This window comes from Saccostrea echinata, unplaced genomic scaffold (genome assembly GCF_033153115.1).
Source record: "Saccostrea echinata isolate AGI-Se365-2 ecotype Australia unplaced genomic scaffold, CSIRO_AGI_Sech_v1 ptg000054l, whole genome shotgun sequence".
Classification (NCBI taxonomy): Eukaryota; Metazoa; Mollusca; class Bivalvia; order Ostreida; family Ostreidae; genus Saccostrea; species Saccostrea echinata.
Window position 1 is genome coordinate 69,450,264 of NW_026889803.1, and position 18,353 is coordinate 69,468,616.

The 18,353-nt window shown below is 34.1% G+C and overlaps 1 protein-coding gene across 1 annotated transcript; it reads left to right on the top strand.

Moving 5' to 3' along the window:
• The first annotated feature begins 14,505 nt into the window (after positions 1 to 14,505).
• Positions 14,506 to 17,711, top strand: LOC133172242 (cilia- and flagella-associated protein 251-like). Its single transcript, XM_061307093.1, has 5 exons — positions 14,506 to 14,868; positions 15,594 to 15,659; positions 15,918 to 15,995; positions 16,254 to 16,331; positions 17,591 to 17,711. The coding sequence occupies exons 1-5, from the start codon at positions 14,844 to 14,846 to the stop codon at positions 17,650 to 17,652; spliced, it is 309 nt and encodes a 102-aa protein (XP_061163077.1). The 5' UTR covers positions 14,506 to 14,843; the 3' UTR covers positions 17,653 to 17,711.
• Positions 17,712 to 18,353: the final 642 nt, after the last annotated feature.

Below are 18,353 nucleotides of genomic sequence, written 5' to 3' on the forward strand. Positions count from 1 at the left end.
ATACGGTGCTGTTCTTGCTGATAAATACTGATATTTACTGTTATTATTACTGTTGTTGTTGATAATTTTAGTTGTTTCTGATAAATACTGATAATTACTGTCGTCTTTACTGTGGAGTCTGATAAATACTGATAAATACTGTTGATGTGCTGTCGATGCTGAGATTTACTGATAATTACTGTGGTCTTTGTTTTTAATCTAGGAAGGGACTAAAATAACCTTAGAAATGATTATTTGTTTTAAAGAAAGTATTTTATCAACAAATTCATTACAGTATTCTAACAAAAAAAAAAATTATTGTAGAAAAAAAAGTCACATTTTATTTGTTTTCATATTTCATGTATTAATTTTATTATAATCATTTTTACATCATAATGTTAAAATTAGATCATAAATGTGTGTGTTTTTCTTTACCTTTATATTTCTCCTTTCACAAAGTTTTCAATATCTGCGGAAAATAATAACTGTGTTGTTATTGCAGTGGTTTTTCTCCCCAAGTACTTTTTAAAACAAGTTTTTATTTTTAAAGGTTAAAAAAAAAAAATCCCATCTCATATTTTTTCCACGTGTATTTGTATTGTCATCAAAAGCTTTTAGATGGCATCTTTAATATAGTCAGTGGTTGTTATTGTCAATTTATTTTTTCGTGTGGAGAACTGAACATGTATGAGCTCTATAAGTTGAGAACCCCCCCCCCCCCTCTATTTACATACAACTCTCATTTTAAGAAGACACTTTAGCCAATATTAAATATACCTCATAAAAAAATCTGTTCTGATTTTATGTTCTATACACTATGTCCTTTTATTGAAGTATGTGACAGGTTTAAATAATAAAAATATAACATCTTTAATTTGTAGAATAATCTCTTTTATATACATATAGCCAGTGCGCTCTAGTTCTCTGATTATGTCCTCGATGCGAATTTGATATCACTGTGTGGTATCGACGCTTTCTATCTTTCGGTGTGTGTGTGTGTGTGTTTTTTTTTTAATATTTTAATTGTTAAGCCATCCGTACACTATAAATCTTATGCAGTGTGATTTTCAATCAATGAAATACACGTCTTTCTTTAATTCCTTGTTAACAGTACATAAATCTGCGTTTGGTCTATGGACAAACGCCAGTATCAGGGAGATCAGTAAATAACTGCTTATACATGTTATACGCGGTCAGTCAGTTAAAAAAAAACAAAACAAAATAAAATAAAACAAAACTTGAAGTTACTTTCGTCCATTAACGCCGTCTAGCTAAATTGCTGTTCTGGAATACATATGTCAACCACGTGTAAAAGTTCTACTTTCGTTTTGAGAATCGGGTCAATTATTAGTACATTCTGTGTATCGTGCGACATGAATTTTGTAAAATTAGAAATAGTTTTGTACAGAGATTATTATGTTTTTTTTTTATTCTATTTTCTCCTTGTCGGAGACCTTTGTATAAACGAACAGTACAGGCTGGGCGCTTACCGACTTGATTATGCTTTATTGTAGCACAAAAAGGGGGGGGGGAGGGAGGGTGAAATACTGTTAACTTAAAACTGATACGCGCAAGGTTGATTCTTTAGTTTTATGTTTAATAAGTCATACATGTTATAATTATTTATTACATATTTTTTATATACATGAATAAAATTATTTTAGAGAATCAATGAACGATACCAAATTCAGAACTATAACATTTATTCATGAGTGCGATAAACAACGTCATGTTACCGTCATTCAAAATTCATAAAAGATTTTTTTCACGGATTCTGAGCGATGTGGAGTTTAATTCCCTGTTTATGAATTGTGAACAGTTAATTATAATTTCAATAATTGCTTTCACTAAACCATATCTATTTTTTTTTTAATGTATATGTACATTTTGCATAATGTTTTAATCATAAGATGAAGTCAAATGTTCCGTAGCTATAGGCTATCAATTTCTCGTCTCCGGGCCCCAAACCATCGTTAACCGAGATTCAGAATTGAAAATACATGTAGCCCCCTCCCCGGGATTTTCTTTTAAATTTATCTCAAGCATGTCAAGAAATGTGCATAAAACTAACAAATAAAATTAAATACTGAGTAAAGATAGATTTATGTGAATTAAAATAATTATTGAATATTAAGTCTGTACAATGTATATGTATATAACTTCATTTCTTTTTCTTTTTTTTTTTTTATCTTAGTACTGCAATGTCCTATTCTGCTAAATATTTTTTTTTTTTTTTTTCAATTTTCAATTTTATTCGTCAACAAATTGAATATTACAGGATATTTTTTTCCGTGCGACCGTAAAGATTTTCCTGCTCAAAGAAGAAAGTACATGTTTGTTTATTATGTACACTGGTGGCTGCAGACGAGGAACAATAGGTAATTAGTGTCCATTGTTACGCTGAACACTACAACTTACATGGAATATACAAGTTGTACCCCGTTCTACCCCGGGGCGGAAGACTTGTACACAATACAGCCAAATCAGAGACTGATCTTCGATTTTTGATCAATGAAGATCAATTTATTCCATGCAATTTTTGACTACACAATATTTAAATCGATCAATTTGATCATATACATGTACTTTACTAAGTAAACATATTATATTAGGTCTCATTTCTTATTTCACATTCCATAAAATTAAATTAATGAGATTTTAAAAATTATTGAATAAAAATGTTTCGTGTCATGAAATTTTAAGAGACCAACATCAAAATAACATATTAAACACATGTGTACCTTCGCTCTGACACTGGGGATTCTGACCATACACTAATTTTTAATCAGCCCGCAATCTGCCGGTTTCACATGTATGTATCGTGTACATGTAAATGTAGAAGAGATATTCTGGAAGAATCTAAAATGCCTATATTATGTTCAAATAAATGAATGAATAAATAAATAAATAAATAATTTGTGCCTCCAGATTGAACATATTCACCTCTGTTTTCACCTCTTTATTAAATTTAAAAATGCATAAAATTTCTAATTTTCGAGCAAATTTTCAAATATCTTGACAGAGACCAGAAAACCGAACATTTAAAAATGAAAAAAATAAATGCCTTTGAGAAAGAAAAAACAAAACTAGCTATATGAAAGGTCATCTTTAAAATGAAAATGTCGTCCTCTCTTGACCAGTTGACGGAGTGAAACCGTGCGAATCAAACTTTTCTAACCTGCAGGAAATATTTTTTATCCAGAATTTTTTTCCACCCATTAAGAACTATTTCTTATTATTGAAAAAAAAAAACATTCACCGACCTCCCTACCCAAATATCTTGGAGTCGGGAGAGGGCGCCGATGAATCTTTTTGAAAGATAGCCTTATTTTCTTTTTATTTACAGTACATTAATAAAATTCCATTTATCTTGTTTACAGATAAATTATACTTTTTTCATAGATTGGTAGAAAACATTTGCTTAATATACGCGGAAGGTTTCATTTATTTATTGTCAACATTTTCACAACCGTATTGTAGTAAATGAGATCAGCGTAATTTTTGTCACTAGCAGAACATTTAAAGAAATATGAAAATGTCGTAATGATAATTTATAATTAAAAGAAAGAAATAATTGAAGGTTTTTACAGCCCTCAGTTCTTCTTTAGCCCTTCCCAGCTTAAGAACAAAGACCACAGTAATTATCAGTAAATCTCAGCGTCGACAGCACATCAACAGTATTTATCAGACTCCACAGTAAAGACGACAGTAATTATCAGTATTTATCAGAAACAACTAAAATTATCAGCAACGACAGTAATAATAACAGTAAATATCAGTATTTATCAGCAAGAACAGCACCGTATCAGTAATTATCAAACATTATCAGTAAAATTTGGGATTCTCAGCACTTTTTTCGTCCAGTAGTGTAATAAACCTTTATTAAAGTGAGAGAACTTACAGCAAGTTAATGCTTTCCAAGATTCCCCACGTGTCTAACAGTTACACGGATTTATTTACTCTTTGGAAACAAAAGAATCTTTAACTTGAAATCTAGTGAATACACCCCAAGGGTATGAACTTTGACTGAAATTAGTAACACCCAAAAGGTTAACTTCCGTATTGATAGCCAATGAGAATTTAGATCATCAAACATAAACATTTACCCGTAAGATTTGATGGAAGCAACACGTGCTATTATCGGAGAAGGTTTGTAAATATAACCAAAATGATATGGGGAATAAGGCAGTATACCAATATATGCAAGGAAATATAAATAACGACATTACATTTAAAATACAAGGCATAAATGCATATAACAAAATTCATTCCTGCTACACATATTTATGTTTTCATATACAGCAGAATTTATTTAAAAACTTCTTCATAAAAGAGAAGTATCTTGCCGAAGTCGACATTAAAATGATGATAGAATTCCTCATTGACAACATAGTCTTCGGAGACCAGGACATCTATTCACAAAAAATTGTAAGTTTACGACTACGGCTTGAACTTACGATAATCCTAAGATTAAAGTTACTAACTATTCACAAAAGTGGTCGTAAGATCGACACATTGTCGTAAATGAAAAACGATCGTGAGATTTTCTCTTCCTTGGTTACCAACAACTGCTCATGTGCAGGTGACGCAATGCGGGAAAGATAATTATGCAATCATGCAAACGATGATGCTAGGTGGGTCTTATATAGAATATAGAACATTTACAAACATCAACCACAATGTTCAATATTTAATAATAATGAGGAAATCTGGCTATATACATGTACAAATACAAATTATAGAAGGACTGTACATCAGAACATGTATGTCAAACAGAGCAATAGGGATAGGAAACCCTCTAAATTTAAAGAATGAGTACATGTATATAATTTATACAGTGATAATCTTTGTGAAGAAAAGTTAATAGTTTTTTCTTTAAAAAGTATATTTAACATCTTTTTAATGGATAAATGCAAATTTTCTCGAATAATGTGAAAAAAGGATAAGTACATATTCATTTTACTATGGATCGGCCAGAATTCTTCTTAGATCGGGCATTCTTAACATGCTTAATTACATCAAATACTCATCTTAAAATTGAATGTTTAGCGTCATAATGAGAAATCAAGTCTGGAAAAGTCCTAATACACTTAATACTACAAAGCACAAATAAACAGTTTTCAAATAAAATGCTTAAAAAATAATCAGAGGTGTGAATTCATATTTTTGTATGGGAAAAAGTACACGTTAAACACATTATTAAAACCCTATTTTAGCTAGGAAATGTCAAATATTTATTCTTAAGCATTTTTTCCAGATCTAACAATTACAGAAATTTCTTAATGTATTACAAACTATAAACGACTGATAATCTCGATCTGAAATAAAATAAATATTCCCATTCAAACAGTAAAAAATATCTTGTTACACCTGTTCATATATTATATAGGCCAATGCATGGTGAAATTATGTACGATTCATTGTGAAAATACTGTATGTGTACTTAAAAAAGCGGGATTCATATTTTAGCGGATTTGGCGCAGACAACAATGCACTAATTTATGAATACCGCCAATAAATCTATATGTGTAGCACTCATTCATGATTACGCCAACAACTCCATACCCAGTGATTGCGCTAAATTTTGAATACGCCAATTTCTGTACACATACAGTAGGTCACTCTTGAAAAAGTTCTGTTTCTAAGACTTAGTAGAGCCCCATTAAGTATATCCTGGACAATGCATAATTTCAATAATTAACGGTTCATAGTGTGTTATTTCATTTTTTCAATTTCAAAGGGAGTCAAAACTCTGAATCTTATGTATGGATTATAGTATCTTGTCTTCGAAAAATGTACACACGGTTAACTTGATATTATAGCTTCTTAAAGTTGTCCGATCCATGATATGAGCAAAATGCATTTTGAATTCACCGTAAGTATGTCAAATGAGATTGATGAAATTTACAAATTTTGTTTGGGATATATGTAGCATACTGACGATCCGAGGTACGCGGGGAAACCGGCGAAAAGTTTGATTGTATCCACTAGGGTTAGTCGATTGAGATGGAAAGTTTGATAGGCGCAGGGTGCGCAGCCGATTGAGAAAATTGTTAAGAAGAATTCAAAGTTAGTTAAGCACAAAATATTGAAGGCAACATAAAAGAAGGTTGAATGAAAACAAAAATGAAGATTCGAATGTATATTATTCAAATTTGAAGAGACACAAAAGAAAAATATATTTGATTGAACTAATGTAGTTCATATGATTTTCTTTTCCAATTTAAAAAAGACTGAAACCAATTTACAAACGATATTGATTGCATAAAACATGTTTGGGCAAAATTTATTCTATAGTAAAACAAGATGTGTGTGTGAAACACTGATGCCCCCATATGGCAGCTTATGGCGAAGGCTGAAGTTTCTCAAATGCAAGTCAAACGCCAGGTTAAGAGATCGAAAATGTTGGTATCCAAAGAAAGAATTTGTCTTGAGGAATATACCTGTGATTTTTGAAAGACCTAGCTCCAACTGTTCAAAAGTTATGGCGAAGGATAAAGTTCTTTAAAATTAGGTAAAACATAAAGGTCAAGGTCAAATGGCACCCCTAGGGAAGGTCTTGTCACAAGTGATACACATGTTCGTGAAATGTGAAAACCCTAGAACCAAATGTTCACATGTAATGGCCAAGGTTAAAGTTTTTTAAGTAGGTCAAATTCCAAGGTCAAGGTCAATGCCAAATTTTTGGTATCCAAAGGAAAGCCTTGTCCCAAGGAATGCACATGTGAAGAATGAAAGCATTAGCACCAAATGTTTGAAAGCTATGGCCAAGATAAAAGTTTTTCAAAAGTAAATCAAACTTCTAGGTCTTGTCACAAGAATTGCATATGTGAAGAATGAAAACCTAGCACAAACCATTCAAAAGTTATGGCCAAGGTTATATAATTAAAGTTTTTCAAAGTAGTTCAAACTCCTAGGTCAAGGTCAAAGGGTTAGGGTTAGGGTTAGGGTAAGGGTTAGGGTTAGGGTACAGGATAAAAACGAAAATGAACATGGATTTAAGTGAACATTTAGGTCAATGGGGATTAAAGGATAAAGCAAAAGTGAAAGTTAGGGTTAGGGTTTGGAGTAGGGGGTATAGGCACAAAACGAAGATGAACTATCTAGGTCATGAACTATCTAGGTCAAATGAAAGTGAAAGTGAAAGTCATGGATAGAAGCAATAGTACAGGAAATAGTGGAATTTTCCGAAGCTCATAACTTTCTTATTTCTCATCGGATTAAGACGAGTTTGGTGTCGTTGGAAAGCTAAGAAAACGGACAACATGACTACGTCAGAGGCATGAAACCCAGGTGCCAGGAAGAGGGAGAAAAAGTAGCTTCTTATTTACACCAAAGATTGTGCTTAGAAATTGACAAATTGAGAATTTTTGTCCATTTCCAACCTCCAATATCTGGAGAATGGCAGGCAATCGACACACCGCTCTCATGTCAGTGATACACCTCGATAGGGACTCCTAGAAGCTGCAAAGAGTTAGCAGAAATACTTTCTCCTTCTAAAGATATTAATGACTAAACATGCGGAAAATATACAAAAGTCTTAGAAAAATCTGAGACAGGGGTTGGACGGTTTTTTGTGGTCAGCTCCAGACAACCTGGACGTTGCTGAGGAGGTCTCAGTGAGTACTTTTCAAGTGCCCAGAAAAGCGGTTATGCTCGGAGACGAGGTAAACTTGCGTTCCGCGCTAAGTTCTTTTCCGGCTGATAGCGCGGAAAGGGTGCGAGATAAAGGCCCAAAAGCAGTACATAAAGGATTAAGAAGACTTCAAGGAATGCATATACCAAAGCTCAGCCTCAGTGCTCCAAGGGCATGCAACCTATGGGTATTTGAAGAAAATGTTCTGTAATTCCAGTTGGACCAAAAGACGACGTCGGCGGTAGTCGAAAATTTGGGACGAAAGGAAACTCCTCTTTTCATGAAAGGTCAAGTAGGTCTTGAAATCCTTACCTCAATCCTTCTCTCTGAAATGACCAAAAACGGCTCAGAAGGGGTGGCAAGTTGACTCCAAATTGAAAGGTCCGTATCTCTCTTAGTTTTCAGGCGATTTTCAAATTCCTGGTCTCATTGAAAAGGTCTTGGCAAGTTCTGTCAACAACCCGAAGATGGTTATTAGAGGTTAAAGACGAAAAAAGTTGCGAGGGTTGAAAGATGTCTGTGTATGCAGCGTGGGTAAACCTAGGCAATATCTTCTCTAGAAAGCCTCCAGAAAAGTGGCCAATTGTTCTGAGCGTTATGGCTATGGATAGATGTTGTCAAGAGCTTTCTGACAAGCCCAAGATCTTGAAAATCCATAACGAAATAAAGATCTTCTGCCGTTTGCAAGCATATAAAAGAAAATCGCCTGTAATTCTACTTTCTGCTCTCTAGAACGACAAGTGCATGACATAAGCGCAAAGAGCTCTTCAAGACCTTTCCAACGACACCAAGAACGTTGACATCGAAGCAGTCTGTCAAAAGATATGAGCAAAAAACGAAAAGTAAGTGTTTGCAGGGGGTTAAAGGTAGGGTTAGTGGGGGGTTAGGGTTACGGTAAGTGTTAGGGTAAGGGTTACGGTTAGGGTTAGTGGGGTTAAAGTTAGTGGGGTTAGTGGGTTTAGGGTTAGTGGGGTTAGTGGGATTAGGGTTAGTGGGGTTAGTAGGGTTAGTGGGGTTAGTAGGGTTAGTGGGGTTAGGGTTAGGGTTAGTGGGGTTAGTAGGTTAGGGTTAGGGTTAGGGGTTAGGGTTAGGGTACAGGATAAAAACGAAAATGATCACGGATTTAAGTGATCAAGTAGGTCAATGGGGATTAAAGGATAAAGTAAAAGTGAAAGTGAAAGTCAGGAATAGAAGTAATAGTAAAGGAAATAGTGGAATTTTTCGAAGCTCATAACTTTCTTATTTATCATCGGATTAAGACGAGTTTGGTGTCGTTGGAAAGTTAAGAAGACGGACAACATGACTGAGTCAGAGGCATAAAACCCAGGTGCAAGGAAAAGGAAGAAAAGGTGGCATTTAATTTACACCAAAGATTGTGCTTAGAAAGTGAGAAATTGAGAATTTTGGACCATTTTCAACCTCCCATATCTGGAGAATGGCATGCAATCGACAAACCGCACTTGTGTCAGTGATACACCCCGATCGGGACTCCTAGAAGCTGCAAAGAGTTAGTAGAAATACTTTCTCCCTCAAAAGATATTATAGACTGAACATGCAGAAAATGTACAAAAGTCTTAGAAAATCTGAGACAGGGGTTGGACGGTTTTTTGTGGTCAGCTCCAGACAACCTGGACGTTGCTGAGGAGGGTTAGGGTATAGGCAAAAAGCGAAGATGACGGAATGAGGTCATGACGGAATTAGGTCAAACCAAATGAAAGTGAAAGTCATGGATAGAAGTCATAGTAAAGGAAATAGAGGAATTTTCCGAAGCTCATAACTCTCTTATTTATTATCGGATTTAGACGAGTTTGGTGTCGTTGGAAAGGTAAGAAATGTTTCTAATTGTTCACAATACTTGGTTTGTCAATAAAGCAAGTCGCTATTAGACAACAGCACCTTAAGTGATTTTGACATGTTGCGACACCAAATATGTCCTTATTTTTGTTGATTACTTATCGCATAAAATTTTTTGACTTTATATTTGTATGGTTAACTAAGACGAAGGAAAATGAAGCCTAATATTACTTTAATTCCCTGTATTTACAAGAAATACAAGAAAAATGTATATTTGTTGGGACTTAAAATGCTACTTACCTATGAGCAGAGGTCATCTGGAGGGAAGCTATCAAATATTTCTTTTAATTTCAAGTTATTCATGTTTAATAAAGGTTGATTTTTCTCTAATATGAAATATGAATAGATTAAAAAGCCAAAATCAGCTAAAAAGGGAAATAAATATCTAACCCTGGGGTTCGAAAGTGTAAAATGTAACATGCATCTGTTTGTTTGCAATACTCAGTTAGTCGCAAAAATCATGTCGGGGCTAAAAAAGATTGACTGAAGTGATATCGACATGTCGCGACTCCTGATTTGTAGTTATTTTTGTTGATTACGTACAGAACTTTAATTTTTTTATTCATACTTGTACGTTTAACTTAGACAAGGAAGAAACAAACTTAATTTTACTTCATTTTCCTGTATTTGTCCAAATAATTCTATAGAAATGTATTTTCTTAAATCTGGGGTTAGAAAGTGTAAAATGTAACATAATCATTTTAGTAACTTTAAGTACTGATTGAACTAAAACAAAGTAGAATATGTCTTGAATTTACAAAATATAACATGTTTCTAACTGTTCACAATACTGGGTTAGTCGAAAAATCAAGTCACAACAATTTAAGAATGACTGAAGTGATTTCGACATGTCGCGACAGCAGATATGTGCTAATTTTTGTCGATTACGTATAAAATAAATGTCTTTTGCTTTATATTTGTACGGTTAAGTAAGTCGAAGGAAATTGAAGCCTAATTTCACTGTAATTCCCTATATATATAAGAGAAATACAAGAAAAATGTCTATTGTGGGGACTTGGAAAAATTCAACTTCAATGCTACTTACCTCTGAGCAGAGGTCATTTGGAGGGAAGCTGTCAGATATTTCTTTCTTTTTTTTCTTTCTGGTTATTCATATTCAATGAAGGCTGATTTTCCTGTAATATAAAATATGAAATGAGTAATAAGAATAAATAGCCAAAAAGAGAATGTATATTATAACCCTGGGGTCAGAAAGTGTAAAATGTAACTTAATCATTTTCTGAATTTTATTTGCTATCTAAATTGAAAAAAGGTATAGTATGTGAGAACTTAACAAGGTATATCATATTTCTAATTGTTCGCAATACTTGGTTAGTTGAAAAATGATGTCGCAACCTCCGAAGAATGATTTTAGTGATTTCGACATCGCGACACCTGATTTGTCCTTATTTCTGTTGATTATGTACAGAACTTGAATATTTTTATTTATACCTATACGGTTAACTTAGACAAAGAAGAGACAAACTTTATTTTATTTTATTTACATGTATTCTTTAAAAAATACAGTATAAATGAATTTTCTTAAACCTGAGGTTAGAAAGTGTAAAATGTAACTGAAATATTTTGTGAACTTTATGCACTGTTATAATAGCAACAAAGTAGAATATGTGTTGAATTAACTAAATATAGCTTGATTCTAACTGTCCACAACACTCGGTTAGTCGAAATATCATGTCGCAACTGAACAAGGGCCACTTAAGTAATTTCGAGATGTCGCGACTCCTGATTGGCCCCTATTTTTGTCGATTACGTATCAAGCTTAAGTTTTTTTGCTTTATATTTGTACGGTTAACTTAGACGAAGAAAAAACAAGCTTAATCTTAGTTAAATTCCCTGTATTTTTAAGAAATACAAGAAAAATGGAATTTTGTAGGGACTTACAAAATTTCACCTTCAATGCTGCTTACCTCTGAGCAGAGGTCATTTGGAGGGAAGCTGTGAAATATTTTCTCTAATTTCAGGTTATTCATATTAAATAAAGGTTGATTTTCTTCTACTATCAAATATAAATTGAATAATAAGCAAGAATTAGCCAAAAAGGGAAATATAAATTTCACTTTGGGGTTTAGAAAGTGTAAAATGTAACTTTAATCAATTTGTGAACTGTATGTCCTTATATAATAGAAACAAAATAGGAAATGCATTGAATAAGCAAAATTCAACATGTTTTTAATTGTTCACAACACTTGGTTAGTCGAAAAATCATGTCGCAACAAATTAAGAAGGCCTTTAGTGATTTCGACATGTCGCGACACCAGACATGTCCTTATCTTTGTCGATTACGTATCAAATAGAAATTTGTTGCTTTATATTTGCACAGTTAACTTAGACGAAGGAAAAGAAAGCCTAACATCACTTTTAATTCTTGTATTTTTAAGAAATACAAGAAAAGTGTATATATTGAATGGGACATACACAAATTCACCTAAAATGCTATTGACCTCTGAGCATAGGTCCAATATTTGCTTGATTTTTCGATTATTCCTGTGTCATGAAGATTATTTATGTTTTTCTGTTTCATCAAATACAAAATGATTTATAAGGAGAAAAAAAAAATAGCCCAAAAAGGCAAATATCTATGTAACCCTGGGGTTAAAAAAAATTGATAAATTGGTGTCTCGCTAAAGATTCCACTTGTATGTTAATTTTACATTATATACAACTTCAATTTCGCAACAATTAATATTCATTTTTAAATAATATCTTAATAACCTAGCGATGAAGTATTTTGCCTACCTTTTTCACGTCTTCTTTTCTCCACTGTCTGTGAAACTATTCGCTTACCCTATTCAAAGTCAGCGCGCGCTCAAAGTGTTGACCTAAGCATGTCACACCTGTTGCGGATGGCATACACGAAGCCTGCGAGTGCGTCTACAGCGGACCACGCTATACACAGCGAAAGCTTTATGTGATGAAATAATTAGTGGACTGCACTAGTTTTTAACCCGCGCTGATGTCTTGATAATTAAAATGTACAAAGATTAAAGTGGACTTTTTCATCTCTCTGACTTGTCTTTTCTTTTCATGTCATGAATAGAAGTAACAGTAAAGGAAATTGAAACACCAAATTTATGTCAGTAATACACTTCGATAGGGACTCCTAGAAGCTGCAAAGAGTTAGCAGAAATACTTTCTCCCTCTAAAGATATTAATGACTAAACATGCGGAAAATATACAAAAGTCTTAGAAAATCTGAGAGAAGGGTTGGACGGTTTTTTGTGGTCAGCTCCAGACAACCTGGACGTTGCTGAGGAGGTCTCAGTGAGTACTTTTCAAGTGCCCAGAAAAGCGGTTATGCTCGGAGACGAGGTAAACTTGCGTTCCGCGCTAAGTTCTTTTCCGGCTGATAGCGCGGAAAGGGTGCGAGATAAAGGCCCTAAACCAGTACGTAACAGATTAAGAAGACTTCAAGGAATGCATATACCAAAGCTCAGCCTCATAGCTCCAAGGGCATGCAACCTATGGGCATTTGAAGAATATGTGCCGTAACGCCGGATGGACCGGAAGGCGACGTCGGCGGAAGTCGAAAGTTTGGGTCGGAAGGGAACTCCTCTTCCCATGAAAGATCAAGTAGGTCTTGAAATCCCTACCTCAATCCTTCTCTCTGAAATGACCAAAAAGTGCTCCGAAGGGGTGGCAAATTGACGCCAAATTGAAAGGTTCGTATTTCTCTTAGTTTTCATGCGATTTTCAAACGCTTGGTGTTATTAGAAAGGTCTTGGCAGGTTCTGTCAACGATCCGAAGATGGTTGTTAAAGGTTAAAAACGAAAAAAAGTTGCGAGGGTTGAAAGATGTCTGTGTATGCAGCGTGGGTACACCTAGGCAATATCTGCTCTAGAAAGCCTCAAGAAAAGTGGCCAATTGTTCTGAGCGTCATGGCTATGAATAGATGTTGTCAAGAGCTTTCAGACAAGCCCAAGATCTTGAAAATGCATAACGAAATAAAGATCTTCTGCCGTTTGCAAGCATATAAAAGAAAATCGCCTGTAATTCTACTTTGTGCTCTCTCAACTGACAAGTTCATGACATCAGCGTAAAGAGTTCTTGAAGACCTTTCCAACGACACCAAGAACGTTGACATCGGAGCAGTCTGTGAAAAGATATGGGCAAAAAACAAAAAGTAAATGTTTGCAGGGGGTTAAAGTCAGGGTTAGTGGGGGTTAAGGTTAGGGTTAGTGTTAGGGTAAGGGTTGGGGTTAGGGTTAGTGGGGTTAGTGGGGCTAGTGGGGTTAGGGTTAGTGGGGTTAGCGGGGTTAGGGTTAGTGGGGTTAGGGTCAGGGTTAGGGTTAGTGGGGTTAGCGGGGTTAGGGTTAGTGGGGTTAGTGGGGTTAGGGTTAGTGGGGTTAGGGTCAGGGTTAGGGTTAGTGGGGTTAGGGTAAGGGCACTTTGACGTGTTGCGGGTGCGGGATTGCGGGACTCCGCCTATTTTATCACGTGATTGTCAATCATTTCATTGTGAAAGTAGGTGTTTTCTTGCAGAATTTCTTTCGATTTGGACGTTTATATACTGTTGTGTTTTTAATGGGTGTTTTTTTTTATGTAAGGTAATATTTCATTTGATTTTTTTAATTGCTAATTATCATGGTTAGGGTTAGGGTTAGGGTTAGGGTTAGGGTATAGGGGGTTTTACGAAGATTGCTCCGGAGCCATCTCGTCAATGTCACTTTCTGTCACGTGATTTCAGTAGGCGTGGTTATTGATTTTTTAATTTAAATACTTTGTGTAGCGAAACTATTTCGTCATTTCCATCATACACTTTGGCTCAGTAGGCAGAACAGCGGACTTCAAATTAAGGGGTGCCGGGTTCGATTCCCGATGGGATCGTTCATTTTATAGCTCTTTTTATTTTTTTCTTAAGATGAAAGTCGCTGATTAATTACAGATCTTTTCGAGTCAAATATTAGTAAATTTGAGATTTTATACCCTTTTGTCCAAAGCTTGCTTCGAAATCATTTGTTTGGATATATAGAGAGATTATTGAAATCACAAGGAAGGAAGTGTTACAATAAAAAAAATAATAATTTCATTTCGTATAACAAGAATAATTCTCTGCCGCTCCCTAACCCCTCTTTTCTATCATGCAGTTTGGTACAACTCTTACTCTAAAGAATGTTTATTAGCATATTGATGCAGCTTTTACTCTTTGTTAGGGGTAGGCTAATGGGGCTTTTATTGTAACTCAGTTGCATCTTGTCAATGCCAAAAAAAATCACGTGATAATTGTAGGTCCAGTTTTACTGAGAGATATTTTACCATAGAGAGTTCTAGAACCTTTACGTCAGTTCTATTTTTATTGTCACGTGCATACTTGTAGGCTTGAGCCGCCATTTTACTAAACGAGACAGTAGGAAGATGTCAAAGAAAGTCGAAGAACCCGGTAAGTGGAATAGAGGAAAATGAATCTTTTTTTAATGCTGGAGATTAAAATATTTTCTTAGAATGAGAACAAACTTCAATATGTGGTTGAAAAATGACCGATTTAATAAGAAATAAAGTAGTTTTAACGATCATCAAAATTAGAGATATAAATAAGAGAAAATGACTTAAGTTGAAGATATAAGTAATACCATATTGAAAGGGTCACAGTGAAGACCCTGATCCGAAGTGTAAAAATTGCGTAATGAAACATGCAAATAAATAAATATCTTCTCTTGACCCGATAATATGAGTCATGAAATATTGACTTTGTCCATGAGGGGAATTTATTGGAATAGACAATTCTCTTGAAAACTTCTTTACGTCAACTGTATTAAACTGAGAATTAATTCACAAAATATATATATTCCGTGGTAAATTTGTTTTCTTTTAAATCTCAAGTCATACTTTGTATGTGATCTTAGTACCAAACTTAAATCTTTACATAAACCATTATATCAAATTAACCCTAACCCTAACCTTAACCTTAATCTTAACCTCAATCCTAACCTTAATATATTTACCCCTTAAATCTCACTGAAAGAACAGAATAATGTAAGCACATACTGATTACTTCATTAGATTTTCATACAATGATGATCCAAAACAAATAATTTCTTCGCTTAGAAACATGAGTAAGTAATAATTATGAGGAAGATTTCAAGTTAAACTATATTTAATTAATAGATGAATCTCGACTCTCTAAACCTGGAAAAGAGGAGATGAAAGAAAAGCAAGAAAAGAAGATAGAAGGTAGATCAAAACTTATCAACAATTAGTTATCATACTTTATGAATTCTGTTTAATTTCATTCAAAGGACAACAAGCAATGTGGTAGTTGGTAGGATGAGAAAACTCCAATTAGAGTTTTTGATTTGGTTTCGGTTTAAACTTTATGCAATGAAATTAATGTAAAGAATATTGTTTGAACTATATTCATGGTGAAAATATAATTAACTGATTCTCATGCTTGATGAATGATTTCTTCAAAAGAACAAATGAAATTTTCAGATCCTGTCTCATCCACAAGTGGAATGGAGCAAGGAAAAGAAGAGGACTTGAAAGGAAAGCAAGAAAGAAAGATTGAAGGTAGACCAAAGCTTATCAACAATTAGTTATCAAACTATATGAATTCTTTTTATTTCATTCAAAAGACAACAACCAATGTTGTAGGTGGTAGGATGATAAAACTCAAAATTAGAGGTTAAGTTTTGGGTTCAGTTTAAACTAGATGCAATGAAACTAATGTAAATTAAAATTATTGAACTTTATTCATGATGAAAATATAACTGACTGTTTCCCATGCTTGATGAATGGTTTCTTCCAAAGAACAATTGAAATTTTCAGATCCTGTCTCGAGCACAAGTGGAATCGAACAAGGAAAAGAAGAGAACTTGGAATTAAAGCAAGACAGAAAGAATGAAGGTAGACCAAAAATATAAGTTTAATTTCAACAAGCAGTGTTGTAGTTGGTAGGATAATAAAACCTCAAATAAGAGAATTAGGTTTGGTTTTGGAATCAGTTTATCAGCTCACCTGAACTGAAATCTTAAGTGAGCTTTTCTGATCACATCTTGTCCGGCATCCGTCTGTCAGTCTGTATGTCCCTCTGTCTGTCCGTTAGTCTGTAAACTTTTCACATTTTCATCGTCTTCTCAAGAACTTCTGGGCCAATTTCAACAAAACTTGCCACAAAGTATGTTTTAGTTAAGGGGATTCAAATTTGTTCAAATGAAGGGCTATGCCCCCTTCAAAGGGGACATAATTATGAATTAGTAAAAAACAAAGCCATGTTTGGTCATATTTATATGGAATCATCATCAGGTAGTGTATCTTCAAGTTTATAGAAATCATGACCCCCAGGGGAAGGGCGGGGCCACAATGACTGACCATTGTTTTAAAAAGAAATATAGAGGACAATTCTTTAAATAACTTCCCAAGAATAAAAAAGCCATGATTGGTCATATTTATTTGGAAGCATCCTCAGTTAGTGTAGATTCAAGTTCAAATCATGACATGACACCCGGGGCTTGGCAGCGTCCACAATGACCGAGCAAAGTTTCACATTGAAATATGTAGGAAAAATGTATTAAAAACTAAAGAATAGCAAAGCCATGATTGATCATATTTATACGGAAGCATTCTCAGTTAGTGTAGATTCAAATTTGTTTCAACCACCACCCCCGGTGGTTGGGCAGGGCCACACTGGCTGACCAAAGTTTAACATAGAAATATATAATAAAATTCTTTAAATATTTTGTCGAGAATAGCAAAGATGTAATTGGTCATACATATATTTATATGGAAGCATTCTCAGGAAGTTTAGACTCAGGTTTGTGCAAATCATACCCTATCCCCTTTAAGGAATGGTTGGGACTTTTTTGGGTTTAAACTTTTCAATAATTAACTAATTTTTGCTTTTATGCTAGCCACAGTGCTGAGGTGAGCAATGTGGCCCATGGGCCTCTTGTATTAGATGCAATGATATTAATTTTAAAAAAAAATATTGAACTATATTCATAGTGAAAATGTTATTGACTGATTTTCATGCTTGATGTATGGTTTCTAAGTGGAATGTAAAAAAGTTTTTAAGCTGTTTTTTATTTATCTTAGTATCTCCTTTAAACAGAAAAGATAAAAAGAGAATTAGGACTCTTAGGTATAATTTTTAAAATGTTTTACAGATACGCCAGTGAGACAGAATATATGTATCGAGGATGATGAAATCCCTTCAAGTCAACGATGAAAACACCGATATCGTATGGTCAACGAACCGAAGAAGTTATGAAAACAAAAACATAGCTTTATCAGGAAAAATGGGTTTCAATTAAAATGACGCTGATTGGTTGTTTTAACATGACGTTTTTTTTTGACATTTTTTTAAAATAAAGTTAAATCTTGTCTTGAACATGATGCTTTGATTGAACATTAAAGAAATGTTTAATTAATTTTGTTAGAAATTTCATTTGGAATATAGAAAAAAAACTGGAGGTTGATGTTTGTTTGTAAAGACAAAAGTTCCATACTTTGAAGAAATAAATTTGAGCAATCAGTGTATTTAGTTAAGGAATGAATTGTTATTGAACTTGATCAATTTTTCAAAACCTAAATGGGGAGAAATTATGTTGAAATCTAGCAAGATGTTTCTAGATAAATACTATGAAAGCTGATGGTCTAGTTATCAGAATAGGGTGGATTTTTTCCCTCAAAGAAACTTTATTAAAAACTTCCTGAACAATGTAAAATATGTGAGTGATTGATTGAATTTTTCGAAAATTGTTCACTCATATGGAGATGTCACCATTTGCTGGTAGAGAGCAGTATATTCTGTACTATACTCGACACTCAGGACTACTGAGCAGGGAGGGATCTTTTTCGTGCCAGCACCTACTGCGACACGGGACTTCGGTTTATACGGTCTCACCAGAGGAACCGGTGTACATGTCC